General features: G+C 37.3%; 1 protein-coding gene across 2 annotated transcripts in view; it reads left to right on the top strand.

Moving 5' to 3' along the window:
- GRID2 (glutamate ionotropic receptor delta type subunit 2) overlaps nt 1-23,895 on the top strand; it is a 1,394,934-nt gene that overhangs the window by 1,171,876 nt on the left and 199,163 nt on the right. For both annotated transcript variants that reach the window (XM_063108375.1, XM_063108376.1), the window contains one exon: nt 12,437-12,632. In XM_063108375.1, the coding sequence (XP_062964445.1) occupies nt 12,437-12,632 (196 nt within the window). The remainder of the gene's footprint in view (nt 1-12,436; nt 12,633-23,895) is intronic.

The raw sequence follows: 23,895 nt of genomic DNA on the forward strand, positions 1-23,895 counted from the left end.
AATCTGGCCAGAGACTGTAGAACTCCATGACTTGTATATATACCTCACAACAAATTAGAAAGAAATATGAAAGCCATGTTTTTGGTTCTATTATTCCAGGAAGAGAGAGAAAACCCTAAACGGTGTGCTCTCTGGGTTTCCTTGGTGTCGCCCACTCTCTGTTTAGTCCTCCAGAAGAGCCTGTTTTATAGCTCTCAGCAGGAAATTGCACACTTTATTAGGATCAGCCAAAATCAAGGTGGTTGAAGTGAGCTAGGCCTGATTCATACTGCTTTTATGTTTTATTTTAGGACAGAATTATATAGGGTTAGCTCCAGAATACACAGGCACTGCAGAAAGAGGAAGATATTCATCTCCTTACTCTGTACTGTTCAGAGTGGAAATGGCCTACTTGTCTTAGCACTTAAGTACTACAGTGATGAATATTTTCTAAACATAGAGCCATCTAGATGTCATAGACAGGATTTTGTCTTTCTTTTTGAAAAAAGTAAAAACTCTGAGAAGTATGTTGGTCTTTCAAAGCCAACCTTCAGTAAGCATTTAATTAAAAGTTGTCTCCCACTTTAATTGTGTCTCCCAGGAACAGGGCTATATTAGCATTGCCATAAACCCTGTTGACACTGAGCTCACCAAGACAAAAACTTTGCCAACTTAATACATTTCAACAATCCTTAGGAAGATCTCCTTTTTCTGGACAAGCTGAATCATTCTAAACAAATCAGATCCTTCTCTCTCTCTCTCTCTCTCTCTCTCTCTCTCTCTCTCCCCCCCCCAATCTTAAACCTCTAAGCCTAGAAATCTATTAAGTACTCAAGTATATAAATTCCTTTCTCCTATCTATTTTCAGTTATTTTGCTTTTTTAACTGAAGTCTGCTGAATAAATAAATTTTGTACACCGCAAACTTATGCATATGGTAAAAATCCTATATTCTAGTGTACACTGCTTAGTCACTCTAGAGGAGATGGTTTGAGTATGGAGCATGCTTTTCTGAAATTAACGTGGGAAGTGTAGTCATGGGTTGTTTGGCAGACTACTGCTGAAGGAGACTGAAAACCTAGGTTCAAGTCTCCTTCCTGCTTCTAAAAAATAAGGCAAGTTTTTAAACCAGTTTGCACTTCAGTTTTCCATCTTTTAAAAAATGATCCATTTCTTCTCTCACTGCACAAATATTTGTTCCATAGTTTGAATTAAGTTATTTTCATTTCTCTTCAACTATAAAATTCTGTATCAACTACCTGAATGGAGTGTCTTATTAAACAGTCTAAGATAACTGATAAAAATATATTCATGTAGATACCTTACTAAAAGAAATCCTAGATTGAAAGGCAGAACTGAAAGGAAATTCTTGCTTTGTCATATCTTCTTACCTTCTCTTCTTATTTCTGTTTTTCTAGTCTCAGCTTCTTTCCCTGGCCTCTTCATCATGCCAGCGATCTTGATGTGCTGACCTCCGCCCTCCGCTAAGTACCTGTGTGACCCCATTAGTTCTCTGATCCTCTTAGTTCCTTCCCAGCTACTGTCATCTAAAGATATTCAATTTATTTTTAATGGCTTTCTCCTTCCCTCCCACACACACACACACACACACACACACACACACACACACACACACAGACACACACTCCTACCACAGACCCCTTTTCTCAAGCCCTGATGCTAAGGGTAAGGTTAGAAGAGGCAGATGCCCCAGAGAATGGCAAGTGATAGGAAATGTGAGAAACAAGGTCTGCAGCTGGCTGGGCTGCTTCTTTCAGATGAAGATTGTGATTTTATGAGATGGATGCTGCAGAATTCTCAAAATTTGAAGTTGAATTGGAGGTGAGGAGCACATTTGCAGAACAGTTTGGGCATTCATAATCTCAATGTGACTGTTGATACGACCTGGTTCTCAGGCATCAGGATATGCATTTACACCAACTTTAGTTGAAATTCCTCAAAGAACTATCACCTAATTAGGAATAGAGGATAATTTCCCTGAATAATTCTTAAAAAAAAAAACCATTTTTTTTTAGAAGCCCAGAGACGTAGAAGGAGTACTTTTTTTGCATTTGGAAAATTTTAAGGGATCAACAGAAACTTGGTCCCTGCTCTGTGTTATGAAGAGCCAGGATTTTTGTTTTTAGTGAGATTCATTATAATATTCTCTGAAACCATGACCTTCCACCTTAATTTGAGAGTAATGTTTTATCAGGTCTTCATATAGGCTATCAAATTAGTCTACTGTTATTCCTGGTAACTTCTTTTTTCTTTAGCCTTTTTTTTTTCCACTGTGAAAAATAGGATAATGTGATTAATGTTTGGAGTGTCTCAAAAGACCTTATAGGGAAAAACTTACAAATTACTATTGATTACTCATGTGAATGCACACTGTATTTTATTTGGGTTATTGTTTCATGTAGTATTATTATGTGTTATTGTATCACAGCTTGTTAGTGGGCCATATGGAAAGTAGTGATCAATATTTCAAAATCAGCCTCGGAGGGTTTATTGAACAAAGTTTTTTCCGTAAGTCAGCACTAGTCCTGATTCTAATTAACATTTTCAGTGTTGATTTGAAGTATGGAATAGGGAGTAAGCTTATTAAATATGCAGATTACTTTATATTGAGTAAGGGTGATTATTGAGTAGAATCACCCTATAAAGACTTATAAGGACCTGAACAAATTAAAGAAGGTCATTAGAAGTAAGATGAAGTTTAATAGGGACAAATATGTGATGATTCACTCAGAGACAGAAAAAACAAACTCTGTGTGTGTGTCTGTGTCTATGTCTATGAAAGTTCAGAATTGGGGGACAAAAATAGTTTGAGAATGAACTATCTGTCAGTTATAAATTTGAAATGCAGCATTGATTTTGAGAAAAAAATCACCAGACTCAGCTAGCAATATAAAAATTGTTCGGAACTTTTAAAGTCTACCATGGCCTGTTTATAAGGTCCATAAATTATGCAAAAATTACAATAGAAGAGAAAAGGATGGTTTGTTAATAACAGTAAAAAAAAAGTACAGTTGGACCTCCTTATCTATATCTGCAGATTCTACTAAGCAGGGAACGAAAATATTAAAAAAACAATAATAACAATACAACAATTTAAAAAGTAAAAAGTTTATATTAGTCCATTTCTGCTGCTTATAACAGAATACTTGAAACTGGGTGATTTATAAAGAAAACAAAATTTATTGTTTACAGTTTCTGAGGTTAGGAAGTCCAAAGTCCTGAGAACACAGCTGATGAAGGTCTCAATGATGGTGACAGTGATGACAAAGTATCACATTGTGAAAGTGGCAGAGCAGAAAGAGCAGAGAGAGAGAAAGACAGACTCTCCTCTTCTTTTAAAGCCCTTACAACTATGCCCCTGACCACCATTTTTAATCCATTCACTACTGCAGGGTCCTACAATCCAATATCTTCTTCAAGGCTCCAACTTCCAGTTACCATAATGGGATTTCCCACCCTCTTAACAGTCACAGTGGGGGCCAAGTTTCTAATATGTAAAACTTGGGGGACACAATTCAAGCTTCAGTGAGTTTTGGGAAGACATAATTCAATCTGCTAGAGCATAAAAGCTATTTACATAGCATTTAAATTGTATTATAAGTAATTAGAGATGATTTAAAGTCTATGGGAGGATGTGTATAGGTTATATGCAAATACTACACTATTTTTACATCAGGGACTCAAGCATCTGAGGACTTTGGTATCCTGGGGGCATTCCTGGGACCATTCCCCTGTCGATATAAAGGAAAAACTGTAATGGAGTTTGTGAATAAAAACTAAAGGAACTTAGAATTTCACTCAACAAGGAGAAGGCCAAAGGATGAAAATGAAAAGTGTTTTGTTACATAAAGAAATATTTTACTTGAGGTGGTGAGCAGCTCGTGTTCATTTTCACTGATACAAGTGAGAGTCTTCCATGAAATAGGAGCATTTTCAGTTAGGCAAGAGTAAGGACTTCCTAGTGTCAAGTTTTCTAAGTCACTAAGTGCCTTAAGAAGAAAAAAGGAAGTCAGTTGTAGGGGCTGGCTTATGTGCCTTAAGGTACCTAATCGAATTATGTGATGCCTCTTTCAACTCTCTGATGTTATGATTGTATTAGGATTCATTCTTAACCCTGTTTAGAAATTTGATCATCCTCAGGGAAATTCATGGGAATTACAGAGTCCTTCCTGTATTTTCAAGGGTATAGGAATATAAAAATCCACTATTCCACTATTGCAATCTATTGGATCATTTGAGTATGTCATCTTAACATAAATTTTACAATTAGCTGACAAGCAATGGTGACATACTGGAATCTTGGCCATACGAATTTAGGATAATTTCATATTTGTTCCCTGTGTCATAGGGTAAATAAATATGGCGTCTTTTTCATGACACATAAGAAAGAAACTTGCTTAATTAGTTAATATATATATAAATATAAATTATTAGTATATATCATATACATTATATTAAATGTAATATATAAAATAGCCTTTTATAATATACATATATGTATATGTATTTATTTATTTAATGATTTATTATTAAATATTTGTAAATATTAAATATTTTTTAACTAATATGCCATTTAAAATAGAGAACAGGGTCCTAAAGGATAATTCTTTCAGCAATGTCAATATTATGAGGCTTCTGATGGAAAAATATAGGGACTGCACATTTCAGTATTTATGGTGTGACAATATTAGTTCCTAGCTTATAATGTGGGTCAACGAATCAGACAAGCCAGATTCTCAGATGACTATTGTCTTGCATTGGTATAAGATGGTCATTTTGGAGAGAGTCTAACAATCATTTTTATTGATTATGCCCAGTCAGAAGGACAGAAGGAAGCAGTAGGAAGGACGGTGTGTTGTTAGCTTCCTCTGAATTCTCTGAAATGACCTATCATATCCACAAGTCTGAACCAACTTTTAAATTTGCATGGAAAATGAAAATCTTTCCAAGTACAAAGGATCTTCCCTTAAGTAGTCCATGACATCTTTCCCAAGTGGATCTATTTTACATGAACTTCCAGTTTCACCTTTGACAATCCTATCTACACCACCTGGAGGGTAGGGGTGTCCCTGACTGCTCTGTGGAGGAGAGTGCAGGAAATATTCCTAAATCTGTTGGGAAGGGCTTCAGAATCATCTGCTGGGCTGTGATCTCCACACCTAGTGATCCACAACAGAGGGACAGTGTTTTGAGGAGAGGTGTCTTCCTCATGAATATTGCTTTGCACTTTTTCTAGACCAAACACACTTGAAATTCTGGGAGATATTTAAGAAGTTCTTAAAAAAAAATAAAAATAAATAAGCATTCTAAAGTTCAGAGCACAAGACCTGAAGCTGTCCTTTCTCTAATATACGCTTTTGTGCCACTTGCAGGAGGGTTTGGGGCAGGTGAAGTATTCGGGAAAGAAATGGGAAAGGGTCAGGATGGAGGAATCGGAAAGGCTGCACCAATTGAGCATTCCATATGGAGCTGCTAATCTGACGACCCTTTGCAAATATCCGTACTATTTGGTCCTCACATGACACCTCTCACTTCTTATAAAGCACTCTCTTCATCTGTAAGACCACACTTGGGAAACTATTCATTTCTTCACAAAAAAAGAGAAGCTTTAACCCTCTGCCCTGCCTGGTACGATTCAAATCTGTTGGGCTCAGACTTCAGCTTGCTCTTCAGAGAACTTCTGCTGTCTTGTGAGAAAAGATTCTGGCACCACGAAAGGAAGAAAAACACAAGCACTTCAGTGCTGGTACATTCTCTTTATTAGAGGTAACTGGCTGAGTTCTTCCTGAATTACCTTGTCCCATAAGGTATACTTTCAGGCTATACAATTTAATCTTCTTTGCGAGAACTCTATTTCTTCCATTAACGTGATTTTGATTTTAATCTTTTTAAAATAAGAAACCTAGCAATATTGGGCTAAAGGAACACTCAACTCTTTCCTTAGCCTGCTTTCATTAAATAGGGGCACCTCCCAGGTACTAGAAATAGCTCTCACTGAGCTCTTAAGTATGGACCAAACGTTCTGCAAATCACATTTCTCTTCTGACATCACAGAGTTCTGCTTACCCCAACGTGTACTTTTGATATCCTTCTATTTCATCAGACTTACCTTATAGACTTGTATCTGAGGAGATTTGGAAAACTTCACTAAGGAAAAGGAGCGACGATGATGAGGAATATGGCTTCTCAAAGGACAAGTGGCCATTGATTGTGCTGCAAATAGGAAGGTGGAGAGTCTTTCGATGGTGCTTATTCCATTCTCCTATAAGTATAAATATTCAACCAGAAAAGGAATTCTAAATTTTAATTTTCTGTAATAATACTCAATAAAATTCTCTCCTTGTTCTGGGACTTTCCTCCTCTTTAGCGACTAAAACCACAAATTATTTTATATATTTGTTAATCATTTTAGTTAACAAAGTTAATTGATCACTTTTCTTCACCATTTCAGCTTGCTTCTGATATTTCAGCCAGAAATCACTCATCAGACCAACCACGTCTTATCTTCTCTCTTTCTACACTGCTTAGATAAGCAACCCTTTCGGGAACAGATGTTCCACTTTGTGCCGGGACCTATCTTTACCAGAATCGTGGATGATAACCTCAGCTTTTCCAAATACTTTTTTCAGTCCTGTTTGTTGGGCTTTTCTCTTTATTTACCTTGACCCTGAGTTTCTTTACTTCACATATATGGCAAAATATTTTGGCAAGGGCCGAGCCCGTGGCTCACTCGGTAGAGTGCTGTGCTGGGAGCGCGGCGACGCTCCCGCCGCGGGTTCGGATCCTATATAGGAATGACCGGTGCACTCACTGGCTGAGTGCCGGTCACGAAAAAAACGACAAAAAAAAAAAAAAAAAAAAAATTTTGGCAAGCAACTCACTGGAGGTTTCAAAGCTGATTTTGTTACAGAGGAAATTTCTAAAGATCCCTTAAAAAAGAGTTGGGAGTTTTGTTTCTTTTGTTTTTTGGGTTTTTTTTTTTTTTTCCACTACAAAATACTCCTGGCTGTGATTAATCAGCCAAAGAATGTCTGATAATATAGAGTAAAAATCCCATTTTTATGCAATGATGGCTTAATGGGAGTACTTACTTCCCAAAATGAAAGTGTCATTCTAGTAAAGAAGACCAGCCAAAACAGATGAGCCTCATTGATTGTTGACTGTTTTTTAGACTCTGGGCTAGATTCTGTGTTTCAGAGATGAGTTTTTAAAAAATATCATAGGAACCAGCAATCTATATTCTAATGAGGTAGACAAAGAAGTAAAATTTCATAGCACCATGCTAAAATGTGAGCATATTCCAAGTGTTAGAAGAGCACTGAAGAGGGAGTGGAGTTTGATCTTGAAGCTGAGAAAACACCTCCCAAGACACGGAGCTGTGATAAAGCAAGGAGAGAGCAAATGCTGCTGCGTCTGGCCTAGACTGTGAATATGAATGAGGCAAAAGGTTGTTTCTGAGAATGGAAATTTTTAAAAAGGTTTAAGCTAAATATTTGAAGGATCTTGAAGGCTAAGGAGTTTGAACTATTTTCTAAGGACAGCGGGTTACATAGGAAACACTTAAATAAGGCAGCGATATGATCAGATTTGCATATCAGAAAGAACACTTAAGCTGTGGTGTGCAGGATGGATTAGCGGTGGATGAGAGTAGAGATAGGGAAAAGGCTTAGAAATAATTGTCTAGGTAGGAAAGACGAGGCTGTTGGCAATGGAAAGGCAAAGGTGGTGACAGATTTGCATGATTTAGAAGGTAAAAGGTACAGATGTTGATGGCAGATTAGATGAGGTGGGGAGTTAGAGTGAAGGGACACAGGTAAGGACAGGGGATTAGCTGAGAGTGAATCTAATTATAGGAAAATAAGGAAGGGCAATTCTAAAAACCATAATAGAGAACAAAGTAATAGGGATAATAATAAAATTAATAATTCTAACTGCCAATAATTGAGCACTTAGAGATAGCTAATAACTAAGCAGACTATCATATGCAATACCTAATTGGAACCTTCAGATAACTTAATATAAAAGAATTGTTTTCCCCTGTTTAATTAGGAAAGACATTGCAATTTGGAAAAATTTAAATAATTTGTCTGAGGGGTGAAACTCAAATCTTTATGTCTTCAAACCCCATGCTTTTTGAGACTAAGGTCTCCCAGAGCATGGCAGCTGGCAGTACCTCTCAGTGGCAGGTTTGCTTGCCTAACCACCCCAATACATTTCCAGCACTTTAACTTGCTTCCAGGGTCTGAATGACAATAATTCTCAGTGTGCTGGCATATTGGTTCTTCTTTTAAGTGTTAAATTTTGGATCACTTTTCATGCTGTCTCTGCACTCATCACACAATGGCTTTCAGCTCCTACAACCACTGGACAGCAGTGGGCGCAAGACCGGCTCTTCTCACAGTTGCTAATGAGAATGCTTGGGACTGCAACAATATCTGTCCTTTGACAGATGCTGAAATCAGTATCCAGAGGAGTAAACTGGGGAGAGAGTTGGAGGAAAACCTGAAGTGAGTTGGAGAACGCTTGTCATGTCCTCCTATTTGTCTCTGTTTCACTGTCAGCCCCTTTGCCTGAAGCATCTAGTGCCTATCCTATCAGCCATGTTCCATTTTTCTCCCTGTGGGGGGCAGAGGGGAACCTCTTCTGATGTGATAACTTGAGTTGACTTGTTCTATTTCATAAAAAATGGGATTAGACTTACAATACCCCAGAGCCAGCCCTAGCAGTTCACTCTTGTCATTTGCTGGTGAGTATTCCATACAACTAGACTAAATGTTTTTTTAAAAAAAAAGAAAGAAAGAAAGAAAAGAAGGAGATGGAATAGAGAGGTTTTTTGTGTTCACAGTTTGATACTAGTCTGATAGGAGACCAGTATGGGAAATAAAAGAATAATCTCAGTAATATGTTAAGAAAATAAGGCCAATTAGAGAAACATCATCTACATAGCTACAGACCCTCATTTTCTCATTCTTTACTTTGTGTGTGTGAGTGAGCGTGTGGATTTGGGAGAGGAGGGCTCAGGTTTACTAGATTCACAGAGTGAGCATTTGCTGAGTTTTATGTGAGTATATGTGGGTTTTACACAATTAGTTAGAGAAATGGAGTACTGTCATCCCGTGGTATCCATGGGGGATTTGTTCCATACCCCCTGTGGATACCAAAATTCATGGTTACTCAAGTTCCTTATATAAAATGGCATAGTATTTGCATATACCCTATGCACATCCTCTCATATGCTTTAAATCATCTCTTGATTACTTATAATACCTACTCTGTAAATGCTGTGTATATAGTTGTTATACTGTATTTTGTATTTGTTTTGTTTAATTGTTGTAATTTTTATTAGGTTTTTGGGGGGCAGGGGTGGTATAGTTTCACCCTATGGTTGGTTGAACACACAAATGCAGAACCCCTGGATTCTGAGGGCTGACTGAATATTAGTGTAAGTATATTCACAAATACCTCTTCCCTCTAGTGCCCTAGATTTTTCCATTCCTTTTGTGGCCTGGGAAAACATAGCCTATTGTTAAAAAAGAAATGTTAATATTTGTCATGGTAAATGAATTTATATATTAGGTACTTATTAATGATTCTAGGATTGTTTTGCATTTTAAACCAATGATTGGGCATGTCTAAATAATATCCACTCAGATTTTGACCTTCAGATACAATTCTTTGAGAATTATCATGTGTTGAATAACCTAGTAGATCTGTTTTAAGGGTTTATAATACAGGCCACAGCATTTCTGCTGATCTTACTCTAAAATCTTAGCATGAAAATAAGAAAATGACCACTTACAATAGTCACTCTCTTTCTGTGTTGGGCTCTTTCTGTAATGAGCTATTTGTGTTCGCTTCATTTTGCTTCAGTCATTTTATTTTTGTCACCTTTGGTACTATCTTGGTGTATTATAATGGATCTACACTGAATCAGACAAGCTGTAATTTTTATTGCAAGCATGTCTCAAGGCAAATTTATAAGCCGAACTTCATATAAAAAACTGCTAGAGGGAACACACCTTTGTTCTAAATTACAAAATGCTCTGCACTTCTAAACTTGAAGTATGCCGAAAATAAACTGCCCTCTCTCTGGCATCAGAAATTTCACATAGGGAACATATTAAGATATTTCTTTTAAAATTTATTGGTACAAAACAGTTTCACCAACTAAGCTGTTGTATTATAACTCTGTATTCAGGGTGTAAAACTCAGAAGGAACACTAATTTATTTAACTGTATTTAAAAATAGTGTGACTAGTTGGGCAAACCAGTTATATAATTAGATATAGTCATAAAAATTTTTTTTTACCCTAGACTGTGACCTCACCTCTACAAGATTGAAACCTTGTGATAGTTATATTTAAGCTTGATTGCTAGAACTTCCAAAGAGCAAATGGTCAATCCTGTACTTGTAGGGTTTCTGATGAACCCTAACATGGGCTATCTCCATCCATAATCCTCCTTGTATTTATAAATGGCTGCATTATAATTTGTATAGATATTTTTCATTTCCCCCTCCTGTGTTACCACTTTAGAGTATCTTCCATTAACCAGTGGGAAATATGTTTAAAATGTTAGCTTTTTAATACAGTTTTACTCCTAATACTGGAAATAGCAATAAATTGCTCTCTTGAAATGAAATTTTTATTGATATAATGTTACCAATGTAATTATGGTATGTCTTGTCACTCTGATATCAAATTGCACCCTAACTACATGTAGCTCACTTTTATTCTTCTTTTTGCTCTCAATCATTCATTTACACTGTCACTTTCATTTATCTTTTACAAATGGAAGAATTAGCTCAATCGATGAAGAATATTCTGGAAAATTATCATCAAGTGGTACTTTTTAAGTGCATGATTTATGCAGCAGATATTTAGAACCAAAAGAAATTATCATGGTAGTCTCCATGGAGTAAATTATATACATCAACAGCACAAAGCAATAAAATGTAGATTAAATTTTGCTGAAAGTTACCATTAGAAATTGGTACAAATACTCTTCTAAAGACATGGCCCATGTTTGCAACACAGTTTTGCACATGATCGAGACTGTTGAACTGCAAGAATATTTCCAGCACCCTTGCCCAATGCTAGTGTTGGTTGTAAAAATCCTCAGGAAATCATTAGCAAACTCCGTCTAGAAACAGACCAAAAGGTCAGAGATATGCATTACATGAGATTCACAGCCATGGTTGTGGAATTCTGTGAACATTCATTCTTGTTCAAAATATGGTATAGTGTTTCAAAGCATCTGCTCCCATTTCTGGAAGTTATTGAGTTCCAAGTGTGCAAGCATCTAACTCTGAACAGTATGCCAGAGACACATATTTGTTCTTAAATGTCAATCATTACATTTGGATGCCAACACAAATTCAATGAGTTCCAGTGGAGTGGTAATTGGTTCTTTAAGTTAGAAAGTATAAAGTGACTCAGAAACTCAAATTTAAGGAAATCAACCACCAATCCAGAGATGGATAACCTGAGACAAATAGATACCATCTGTAACTCAAAGATTGATTTGAAAACATGTTCAGCTTTCCAGAAGGATGAAATTTATTCTATTCGAATACAGATAGAGTGCTCTCTCTCTCTCTCTCTTGCTCTCTCTCTCTCTCTCTCTCTCTCTCACACACACACACACACACACACACGCACGTACATACACACAGTTCTAGAGTAAATATAGCAAAAAATATATAGGAATAAGAAGCAGCATCTTGCAGTGGAAACACTATGGCCTTTGGTGCTGGACAGACCTACATTTGAATCCTAGTTCTGTCCCTCACTGACTATGCCATACTTATCAAGTCACTTATTCTCTGAACCTAAGTTTTCTCATCTATAAAATGGGTGAAATAATTCTGAATGGGAGGCATTGCTGTGAGGATAATGTATGTCAATTGCCTGGCTTGTATGTAGTAGCCACTCAATAAATCATGACTATCATAAATACAAGTTTTTAAGCATACACTTGACCTCAAAATATGTTGTTTATAAAAATGCAATTATTTTATAAAAGTATTTAAGCCTTGCCACCTGAAAAAACATGACCTAATGCCTATTACATTTTGAAGATTTTAAATGCTACTATGTTATTATAGGATTACCTAGGAATCTAATTCAATTTGTATTTGCTTTGATAGACTTGCTAGATTTTTCCCCCAATGAAAGTTCACCCAAAAAAGCACTGCATTACCACTAGAAATTATTACCTTTCCTTCAATAATGATTTTGTCTTCTCATAATTTGTATCAGTCTCATATACCCTAACAGCAGTTCTCCTTATACACTGCAGCTTAATATTGAGAAACAACAAAATAAGAAAAGCAATTTAATACCTGTGTTCATACACAATGCCCTTTTCTTCCTTTATTTCTACTTGAAAATATTCAGAACTCTCTCTTGTGTCTTTCTTCTCTCCCAATAATCAAGGTCTCTCCAGGACCTTTCCAAGCAAACAGACATCCCTTATGGCACGGTCCTGGACTCTGCAGTATATGAGCACGTCCGCATGAAGGGACTGAATCCTTTTGAGAGGGACAGCATGTACTCCCAAATGTGGCGGATGATCAACAGAAGCAATGGATCAGAAAACAATGTCCTGGAGTCCCAAGCAGGCATTCAAAAGGTACTGGCCATGCTTCTTTATTAATAGCATTTGCCCCATGTTGGAATAGCTAAATTGAGATTTCTTTCTTTTTTTCTTTAACACTGGTATAGAGTGTTCAGTTTAATTATACCTTCTATTAATTTAAAGAAGGTTTTGAGGCAACTCATTACACCAATAGAGGAAATTCAAAGTCCTCTATGGTGTGTCTAATAGATCGATTTCCAATGGAATTCCAAAGCTAAAAACATGAGCTGGTATTTTATCCAGAAAAGGGATAAGGACTTAACAAACATGAAAACTAAAAATGTTTTTATAAATCCCATTCCAAATATCATTCAGATTATCTGATTCTTTTAAATGACTCAGGTATTTTTGTACACTGCATTTGTTTTTAGAATAAACTTTATCTTTACTTGTGATTATGTGAAGCTATCTGGAGGTAAAAGTTAATCTTGCCAACAAATAAGGTTACTAACAAATGTCTCTTTCTATTTTCAAATGTGGAAATCTTTATTTACATCTTATTTTTCTATAACCATCACTTAACAGTAACTATACAAAAAAAGGCTTAGAAAGTCTTCTTCCTTTTATGTGAAAAACTTGAAGCTATTTTTTATTCTGAGCTATAGTTTATAAACATGTACACAGAAGCAATTCAGGCCTTATCAATCTCTGTGAGAGAACTGGCTGTTTTTCACTTAAAATTATCTCTAGTGGCTAGCCTAGTGAAAATCACTGTGGTTGGCACTCAATAAATAATTATGCAATGAAGGAATGAGTGAATGTCAGTAACAGCAGCAATGATGGTATACACTGTTTCTCTCTGACCTTACACAGCAGAATAATTTGGACCCCAAGTCTGAATTTCCTGTTCAAAAGGCAGACTCAATAACACCATGCTGGAGAATGTTTTGATGACTATAAAAATCATTTTGCCACATGTTCCAGCATTATTCTCTGCCTTTTCACATGGTGCGATTTATCTGCTACTGCTATTACTCTATGGCCCCTAGAGTCAGCCTAGTAATTTTGCAGTCACCACATTGAGATCATTATTTTGAGAACTGATGATGCTGACATAAACCTCTCTCCAAGTACTAATGATGCCTTTAAGGAAGTAAATATCCTTGAGATGTTAGCAATGGCCTCTAACTCCTTTGCCCTCATTTACATCAATCCCAGTTTCCCAGATCCCAGATGTTAATTCTAAAATGTTTCTTTCTTGGTTTTCTGAAGAGGACCATTGGCTCCTAGAAGTTCAATATGGTTGAATACGGAGTAGGCGGGGTGGATCGGGTGGGTGAATGAACATATATGTTGGGTGTAGGGAGAACAAAGGTGGGCATTTTAGGGTTTACTGGGTACTCATAGTATGTGAATGAATTTCAAATAAATTTGAGTTCTAGAATAAGTTTACTAAATAGTTTTTGGAAGACTTTTTGGTTTTGTTTTAATATCATCTACTGTTAAAAATAAATTTGCTTCCTTGAGGATTACTATAGATAGAAATTCATAGTTTATATTTCTATTCCATTTTAAGAGCCAAAACTCCCCATGCCTCACAACTTCTTTCTATATAGTATCTTTCAAGAGAAATTTTTTCTCCCACCAGACATACGTATTCCAAATAAAATATTTAACAAAAACCAAACATACATTTTTACTCATTCATTAATTTATTTGCTCATCAAATATTTGCTAAGTACCAATTATGTACCAGGCACTGATCTAGAAAATGGAGATAAACTTAGCAACAGAAAAATGGTTACTGGATTCATGAAATATAGTGCCTGGTAAGGAAGAGAGAGAAGGGAAATAAAACATGTGACTAAACAAAATGATTTAAATTGTGATAAATGCTATGAAATAAAAAAAATAGGGTGCTCTTATAGAGATTAACGAGTGAATCTATTTGAAATACAGTGATCAGGTAAGGTTCCTTGAGGAGATAAAATATTAGCTATGATCTTTCTGAACAGGAGCAGGCCATGTAAAAAAGATGGTGAAAGGGCCGACCCCGTGGCTCACTCGGGAGAGTGCAGCTCTGGGATTGCAGCGGCGCTCCCACCGCGGGTTTGGATGCTATATAGGGATGGCTGGTGCGCTCACTGGCTGAGCACGGTGCAGGCGACACCAAGCCAAGGGTTGTGATCCCCTTACCAGTCACGAAAAAGGAAAAAAAAAAAAAAAAAAGATGGTGAAAGAGTATCAGACAAGGCATAGCATAGGCTAAAGCCTGAGGGTACCTTCCAGAAACTCATTTAAATCAACATGGCTGGGCTGAAAGAATTGAAAGCAGTGTCTCAAAGTGATATCTGTACACCCATGTTCATAGCAGCACTGTTCACAACAGCCAAGAGGTCTAAGCAACCCACATGTCCATTGACAATGAATGGATAAATACAGTGTGGTATAAACATTCAATGTAATATTGTGCAGCCTTAACAAGGAAGGAAATTCTGACACAGGCTAGAATACGGTTGACCCTTAAGGACATCATGCTAAGTGAAATAAAGTAGTCACAAAAAGATACATGCTGTATAATTTCACTTTTAGGAGGTTTCTAAAGTAATCAAATTCATGGGAACAGAAAGTAGAATGCTGATTGCCACGAGCAGAGGGGAGTGAAAAATGGGAAGTTGTTGTTTAATGGGTACAGAGTTTTAGTTTCACAAGATGAAAAAGTTGACCAAAAATGGAGATTGGTATTAAACAATATGAATATATTTAACACTGATGAAACATACACTTAAAAAGGGTTAAGATGGTAAATTTTGTGTTATGTGTATTTTACCACAATTTAAAGTTTTTAAAAAAATTAACATAGCTGCAGCATGTTGAATGAGAGAACATGGAGTGAGGTTAGTAGACAGATATTAAATCATGTAGAACCTTGTTAGCCTTAGTTAAGAATTGGATTTTATTTGAACTGCAGAAAGTGCTACTGAAATAGTGGAGTGTTGTGATTCATTTTACCTTTTAAGAAGGTTGCTACTGTAGTAATGTATGGGGAATGGTAAGTGTACCAAACAAGTGGACACACTGAGACCAATAGAGACTTGCACCTTTCCAAGATGGACTTGTAAACAAGGCCTTATTTGATTTTTATATTCTTACGCACTCACATACACGCTCTTTATCCTATGTATTCTTTCTGTGTTGATACAAACTGGTTAAACATTCTACATCCTGATATTTCCATAATAATGTATAAATAATAAAGATATAAGATATCATTTGCCACACAGAGGCTTTAAGTAGTCATGAATGTGTCGAGATATACATGAATATCTTCTAGGTCTTCAGTATTGTTTAGGAACATCTCTCCTTTTCCTAGTATATATGTACAGTTTCCCACATTTTCTGGATTTTTAATTCTTTCATTTCTTACTTTTATGTGTTTTAACCATATGGAATTTAATTGGGCATTTATGTACATGTAAAAAGGAATTTTACAGACTCTAATCTGAGAATCTACAAAATAAAGGTGTTTTAGTAGGCAACTGATAATTTGGAAGCATGTGCTAAGCAACATAGTTTATTATTTAGGCTTTGCGGTTTCTTTTTCTTTTCATATGTACCATTTCATCATCTTTCAACTTGGGTTAGTATTTCTTACGCTGTTGTTAAATGTCATCCATTTTTTAAAAAATCTATTATGATCGGTGGAAAGAGCTCTGGTTGTAGAGAAAAACAAACTGGTTTTCTGTCCTGGTTCTTTTAGTTCTCAACTGCATAACTTTGGACAAGTTACTCGGTTTCTCTATGCTCACCTTACTTATCTGTAAAGTGATCACATGGTAGGGATCAAAAGCACGGGCTTTGCAGGCATGTCAAACTAGGTTTGAATCCAGCTCACTTTTTAAAAATAAAGTACATAAACATGACTAGTTACTTAGAATCTCTGGGCCTCGAGAATTTCTTCATGATGATAAGAATTCCTACCTCACACAGTTTTTTTCAAGATTAAATAATATAATATATATAAAGCATCAATAAATAGTATGGTTAGAGCCCTAAGCCTATCTCATAAAATGGTTCTGAAGATTACCTGAGAAAATGTATATGTGAGGAATCTGTAACTACAAGCTTTGCTACTTAATATTACCTAATGATGACTTCAAATCGTGACATAATAAAAAAAGAAATGCAATCAAAGAAGTAGAGAACAATTTCTATTCTCTGATAGTCTGCTGGTAAGGAGGGCTAATGAGTTTAAAACTGCAAATCAAGTCCTCATATATTTATTACACTGTATTTATTCAGTTTTCTAATTTACCAGAGAGATAGTGAAGAATAATGCTATGAATTCATAATAGAAAATGTCTAAGTGAAATTTGTCAATAATATATATTTCTTTCAATCCAAATCAGAGATAGCTGAAAACTGGTTAGAGAGAGAGTAGATAGCAATAATTAAATATATTCTGGTTTAGTTCACAAGGTCTAGGCCAGCTTCTATTAAAAAACCAAACCAACCAACAAACAAATGATAACCTTCTCACCTGCTAAAGCTCACTGGAGGTTTATGAAATTGAGAACTATGACACATGAAATGTGATTGCAGATTCTTCTTTGACAACTAGTCTTGCACATTTCACACAGTAGCTTCTTATTCTCTGTTGCTGATTTCTAATTTTTGCAGGCAGAAAAGACCTCAGAAGTCTTCCAGGTCAACATTGCACAAAAGGCCAAACTTCTATAGTATCTTTGACAGGAATCCATGTATATAGTAACTGCCCTCCAGGAAAGCCTGAATCACTGTGAAAAACAATCTCACAATCCATAACTTTAAACAGATCCCATTAATGTCTCAGGCTCTGTGTGTTCTTAATAATGCTACCAGTCTCATTAAGTTTCTCTTACTTGAAGGTAGATCTTTATCCCACCTAGTATCTTCATCCTGCCTGTACCAAAGAAATCTGTATAAATGAGCATTAAGTAGATGAATTCTGATTTGTTGTTCTTGGGAAATAGTCACCTGTGCTGAACTATTCTAATTAAATTAGAACAAATTTATTTCTGTCTTGCTCTGCCCAGGATCTTTTGCATAAGTAGAAAAACTATGATTTCAAAAATGTAACTGAATTTTTTTCATGCCTTCACTCAACTATTGTTTATTAAACACCTCCTATGTAGCAGGCAGCACATTAGTCACTGGGGCGAACAGAAATGAAAACAAATGTCATCGTGAAGTTTACATTGTAGTGGGGCTGGCAGACAATAAACAACACAAATAAATTATATGGTATGTTCAGTAGTGAGAAGGGTTAAGGAGCAAAAGTAGAGCAGGAGAGGGAGATGAGGAATATGCAGAAGCAGAGTGGTCTGCTTTATGAGATCAGGTGGCCAGGGAAGGCTTCACTAAGAGATTGACAATTGAGTAAAAACTTGAAGCAGGTATAGGAGATAGAGGGAGAGAGGGAGAGAGACACAGAGAGAGAGAGAGAGAGGTGTATATCTGGGCAAAGGGTTTCCAGACAGAGGTCAGATAGTGCAAAGGCCCTGAGGTGGGAGCATGCTTGGATGTTCCAAGAATATGAAGGAGGCTGGTGTAGATCCAGAATAAGGGACAGTATCAGAAGTGTAACACGATCAGAGAGGTAAAGGATCAAGAGGTTGAGAGGAGACAAATCCTGTAGGGTCTTGCAACTCAAAGCATGGTCCTGTGAACTAGCAGCATCAGCATCATCTGAGAGCTTGTTAAAAATACAGACTCTTAGACCCCACCCCAGCACTTCTGCATGAGGATCTTATTCTAACAAGATCTGAAGGTGATTCCTATGTGGGTTAAAGTTTGATTCGTGCTGATGCAGGGCTGTATGGAACATTCCAAGTTGGCTTTTACTCTTTGTGGGATATGAAACTTAGGAGGGTTTTGAACAAAAGAGTAACGTGTCTAACTCATTTATTAGCAAGTCATATGACTGCTTTGTTGAAGAAAACTGAAGGTGACAATGTGGAAGCTGGAAACTAGTTAGGAGACCATGATAGTGACTCAGCAACATTCTACATTACACCATGGAAAATCCATTCCTGCCCAAATATATCTTAGAAGACTGCAACTTTAAGCAGTTATTGGCATTAGCACATTAATGGAATTTGGGCTATCAAGTTATTTTATAAGGTACTGGGACATAAGACAGGTAATTTCTGAGAGTAGCTGGAGAAACTTCCAAGTCACAGGTAAGGATCTGACCAGGAATGAAGGATCTGTGTGCAGCACTGAAATAGAGAAGTCCTTGGTTATTATGAGGGCAGTATTCATTTCCTGATAACCTAGTATAATTCATTCTAGACACATAAAGTTCAAAGGGGGTATAAATTCAGATTGATACCATGGTACAAGGGAAGTGAGTGGTGGTGCCAGCAGCAGCAATATTCAGTCAGAAAGACAACATCAGTTTATAAGGCCTTCAGTCCGTTTAAGTCCAATAGAAGAATAGGCAAAAAACCATTACTGGGGGAGAACTGACAAGGTCCAGATGGGGCATCAAAGTTCCAGCCAAGCCACTGGACGTCAGGGCTCAGCTCTAATCCTAAATGTAAAAGTTAAATACTGAAATGAAAGTCAAGACAAAAGACTGGTCATATCAATATGGGCCAATATTATGAGTTTTGGAAGAATGAGGTAGGAAGACAAATTCCAGATCCTATGAACTGGTTAGTAAGTCTTCCCTAGTTTTATTCAGCTCTGAATCTTTTGTTTTATGTACTCATTCAACACATATTCAATGAGTACCTACTTTTTACCAGGCACTGCTCTAGGGATTGGGAGTTGTAGTAGAACAAGCACAGTTCCTGCCCAAACAAGGATTATATTGCAGTGGAGAGAGAACGTAAGTGTGTGCTATGAAGAAAAATTGGAAAGATTAGAATGAAAATGAGCAGAAGCATGAAGAGGGATGTTGCCATCACATATTGGGTGGTCATGGAAGGCATCTCTAAGAATGTGGCATTTGAGTAGACCTGAAGGAGGACAGGACATGAGCCAAGCACATAGTGGGGAAAGAGGGAACAGGAGAATGCTCATTGCAAAATTCCTGAAGCAAAAGCTAGATTGGTGTGATGGAGAAGAATGTCAAGCAGACCAATGTGCCTGGAGCAGGATGCACAAAGAGACGGGTAGGGAATAGCAGGCCGGAAAAACAGGAGATAAGATCAGAGCGAGGTGGTCAGGATGGAGGGTGTTAAAAATGTTGATGCTTGGGCCCCACTAAAGTTCAGGTGTATCTCAATTGGGAAATGAAAGGCACCTGAATTTCTTAAATCTCTTCAGGAGATTCTGATTCACAGTGAGAGCTGAGAATCACTGATGTGATACTCTTTGAGCCATTTTAATGACTTTGGCTTTACTCTGAGATGGGAATCCAGTGGAGGGTTTTGAGCAGAAGAGTGACTCAGTCTGCCTTACTTTTTAAAGTTTGGCTCTAGGTGCTGTGTGGAGAACAGAGGGGTGAAGAGTAGAAGCAGGGAGACCACTGAGGAGGCCACTGCGTGGTTGCAATAAGTGAGACACAGTGGTGGTGGATCAGAGTGATTATGGTGAACGCTGTAAGAAGTGATCAAATTTGAATATATTTTGAAGGTAGCTCTGACAAGATTTTCTAAAAGACTGAATATGTGCTATGAAAAAAAGGAGTTAAGGATAAATCCAATGTCTTTAGCCTGAACAGTCAGAAGAATGAAGTTGCCATTTTCTGAGATCAAGAAAACTAAAGGAAGAGTAGATTTAGAAGCCAAAGAAGAATTTGTCTTTGGCATGGTAGTTAGTATGAAATGCCTACTTATTGCCCAGGAAGAGTTTGTGCTTAAAGCCATAAGACTAGATGAGGTCACCAAGGACATGAGTGTATCTAGAGAAGAAGGATGTCTAAAAATGATCCCTGGGACAAGCCAGTATCTAGAGGAGGGAGAGATAGAAAGGGTATTACAAAGAGTCAGGGAAGGATCCCCTAGTGAGGCAGGAGCAAAATCAAGAGAGAGTGGTGGTTTGGAAGCCAAATGAAAGGATCAACTGTCTGTCAAATGATGCTTGTGAATCAAGTGTAATGAAGACCGAAAATTAATTATTGATTTGACAACCAGCAGCCACAAGTGACCTTGACAAGAGTAGATCTCGTAGAGTGAAAGGGGAAAAAAATCAGAACTAGATTGAAAAGAAAAAAGAATTAGAAGAGAGGAAGTGGAGATTATGAGAACCAAGTACTGGAAGGGGATGTCTGTGTGAATAGTCAAATCACCAAGAATAAACACAAAACTAGCATTTGGGAGAGTGACAGAGAGCCAAGTGATAAAATCTTCCAGCAGTGTTGGAGGTGTTTTGCAGAGTCAGTAGATGACTGCGGGAAGAGTGGGTAGCAGGAGTTCCTGGAGTGAGAAAAGAGGTTTGTGGAAATTTTTTTATGAAAAAAAAAAGAATATACAATATCTACATCAATGGGATGATATTGTAAAGAGGAAAAAGTCCTGATGTAGGAGAGAGACAGGAGAATAGCTGGAGAACTGTCCTTGGGTAGGAGATAAGTCCTGGGATCCAGGGAACAGTTGCAGGGTCTGGACTTAGAAGCACAATCCACCCATAGTAAGAGGGAGAAGGGAGAGTACGCAGGCACACACGCAGATCGGTTGGGAGATGTGGTTGTGGGAGCACGAGGAAGTTCATTTTGACTGCCTGTATTTATTCAAAGAAACAGGAACCAAGGTCATCACCAAAGTATAAGCTGCAGGATAGAGATTCTGGAGATTTGAAGAAACAGAGGTAGGAATGATTGTTCTGAAAAATTGGAGAGACAGTAAACTAGTGAAGTATAAGGCTTACTAGACCGTTGTGTAGTAATGGTCATGACTATAAATTGAGACCAATCAACTTGATTGTGTGTTTTTCTCTAGCCATCTTGAGCTGCCTTAGTATAAAACCAAAGTCCACAGAAGGATTTCACCAGAACTGATGTTTGCCAGATAAGCATGGCAGAAGACGATAGGGCTGAGGGAGTTGACAATACATGCAAAGAAGTGGTTATTATTATGAATGATGGAATCTGAGCTGTGTAACAGGGAAGGGATGACACAAGAGGGACTGCGTACATCAAAAGGATGGCATGAACGATAGACTGTAGGTCTCAATGCAACCGAAGAATTTTTGGAGTCAGTGAACCAGGATAGAATTGGAAGTAATATGAAGCTAGTTCTGAGATGACACGTTAGAAACTGAGATGATGAAGAGAGTGCCGTTATTGAGAATGACATGATGTGGGAGCGGGTGGCTGAGGTAGTAGAGAAGACAAGATCTTGGGAGACGAGGAAGCCTTCTGTAATCCTCCTAGATATCGGGATAATGCTGATGATGGAGTTCCACAGAGCAGAGTGGAAAAATCTGGGGAGTTGGAGAGGAATGGGAAAATTGATCAAAATCAGGAAAGGTGCAGATCTGTATTACTAAGATATGACCTGGAAACCAACCTCAAACTTTTCATGATGGCAGGCATTGGGGATCTAGGGCCAATATGGGCTATAGGCTCTAGGCAAATTGTGTTGGTTATGACATGAGCATGGGGTAGAAGGAGGGGTGAGTGTGTTGCCAGGGGCATTCTGAGGTGTGGGACCACTCTTTATCCCCTACAGCAATGGCTGGGGGAGGCCTGGCTAACAGCAGTTTTACCAGCAGCTGAGAGACTTGAGGGGATTGCTTCCCCCAGTTGAGTGATGCTGGAAGAGGTAGCAGCTGACACGTGCTGCACTTAAAGATGAAGTAAGTGCACGCGGAGTTACATAAAGAAGAAAGGCTGTGAGTAGAAATCAGATTTCAGCTGTTAGACAGTTTTACACATATTTAGTCCTGGTGTTATGCACCTCAGACTTATGAACCGCATTGGCCATAGCCTCTTCTCTGCTTGTTCCGCTCCCCTTCCTCTTGGAGCTCTATAGCCTTATTTGGCATTGAGTAAAAATGACAAAGGAGATGACAATTTGTGAGCGATCAGCAGAAGGAGGGTACGAGCTAACTTGAGCTTCCTTGAGAGATTTAGGAATATACTGACTATGTGTATGACCTTAAATCTGGGTCAGGCCTTTATTAGAGAAATGAATAATCAAACTGAACATTGCTTGGGGAAAAAGAAGAAAATACTAAACAGCTCTGGGTCTCTGAAAATGCCAAGCTGGCCTGTCATGCCACTGGGCTTGGAGGTAGCAGTGTATTTGCTACATTTGCCCTTTTGCCAAATGATTCCAACAAACAATGTATGACTCACTTTAGCACTTCACCCTGCAGCTGGGAGCTCAGATCCCACTGGCATATTTTCTGCTCTCTAGAAAACAGACTTTTTAGATCTGTGTCAGTTATCACACAATGAAAAAAGAGAACTGCACCTGTGGGAGAATGAGAACGAAATCATTTCCAGCAGCCCAGCCAGTGCATTTTTAATGCCTGGGGTTGTGGGTTGTTTTGTTTTGTTTTGTTTTTTAAACTTATTTTTGTTTATAATAATCTTCATGAATGTTTGAAATCAGAATCAGATATGTTCTCAAAAAGGAAAAGAGAAACCTAGAATCATCAACTTCTTAGGCAGTCATGAGCATTTTAACTTGAGTTGGGATGTGTCAGGTTTATAGCACACAAAGTGTATTACAAATAAACATTTTTTCTAGATTCCCAGAAAAAAAAGAATAGATAGATAGATAGATAGATAGATAGATAGATAGATAGATAGATAGATAGATAGATATATCTCCATACTGATTTTATAAATTAGAGTGGGTGCTGATGAAAATAATCAAGTGTTGTCTTAGGTATAAAGATGACACTACCAACCTACCATTGACAGGGCATGTACTTTTAAAATTGCTTTTTTTCATAGACATTTAATCCATGATGAAAGCCAGATTTGCTCTAATTTTTTTTAATTAGATACATTCAATTCTAATTCATCTATTCTATTCATGTATTCACTCCTTATTCAATGAACATTTATTCAGTGGCCACTAAGTAAAATGCAGAGTAGCAGCTACCCTGTAGAGCTGTACAAGATATTACGAAAACTCAGAGAAAGGGAACCTGGCATAGCCTGAGGGATGAGGCCGGTTCAGATCAGAGAAGGCTTGCTAGAGGAAGTGATGTTATTTTAACATCTTCAAAATATTTAACACCTTCAAAATACTATAATTAATCAAATCATTACCTCTGATGAACACTTTGAATGTTTCATCTATTTCCTCCTAAAAAGAACTACAGTGAACTTTTTTTATATATATTTATGTTATTTTTCTTATAGATACAGTCC

This window comes from Cynocephalus volans, chromosome 9 (genome assembly GCF_027409185.1).
Source record: "Cynocephalus volans isolate mCynVol1 chromosome 9, mCynVol1.pri, whole genome shotgun sequence".
In the NCBI taxonomy this organism is placed as follows: Eukaryota; Metazoa; Chordata; class Mammalia; order Dermoptera; family Cynocephalidae; genus Cynocephalus; species Cynocephalus volans.